General features: G+C 44.3%; 1 protein-coding gene across 1 annotated transcript; it reads right to left on the bottom strand.

Annotated features, from left to right (window-relative positions):
• On the bottom strand, positions 1-345 carry LOC124788640 (alpha-crystallin B chain-like). Its single transcript, XM_047255909.1, has one exon. The coding sequence runs from the start codon at positions 343-345 to the stop codon at positions 1-3; it is 345 nt and encodes a 114-aa protein (XP_047111865.1).

The following is a 345-nucleotide window of genomic DNA, read 5'->3' on the forward strand; positions in this document are numbered from 1 at the left end:
TTATTGTAACCTAGGAGTTGGGATGGTAAGAAACCTTTCAGCTGACAATCTTGATGCATTCACAGCTGGTTCAACATCAGTAAGAAGTTTATAACTCTGAGTGAACTGCCTGGAAATACACCCATTGCCTACTGGGTGTTTCTTGTGCTGTCCTAAAGCCACAATAAAGTCACCCACAAGTTTCACTTGTGTGTTGTCCAGATGGAGTTGCTGCACATCAAGTCTGACTATAAGCATGTTATTGTGCAAAGTATCCAATGCTCTGTCATACCACGGGGTGACATGAGGGATGTCATTGGTCTGGCCAACCTCTGCTTCAGCTGTGCTGGTGGTATTGCAGAACAT

The sequence above is a fragment of the Schistocerca piceifrons genome, chromosome 3 (assembly GCF_021461385.2).
Source record: "Schistocerca piceifrons isolate TAMUIC-IGC-003096 chromosome 3, iqSchPice1.1, whole genome shotgun sequence".
Lineage (NCBI taxonomy): Eukaryota > Metazoa > Arthropoda > Insecta > Orthoptera > Acrididae > Schistocerca > Schistocerca piceifrons.

Bases quoted from the DNA above. Each gene is read 5' to 3' on its own strand.
- LOC124788640 (XM_047255909.1), bottom strand. From the start codon at position 345: ATGTTCTGCAATACCACCAGCACAGCTGAAGCAGAGGTTGGCCAGACC.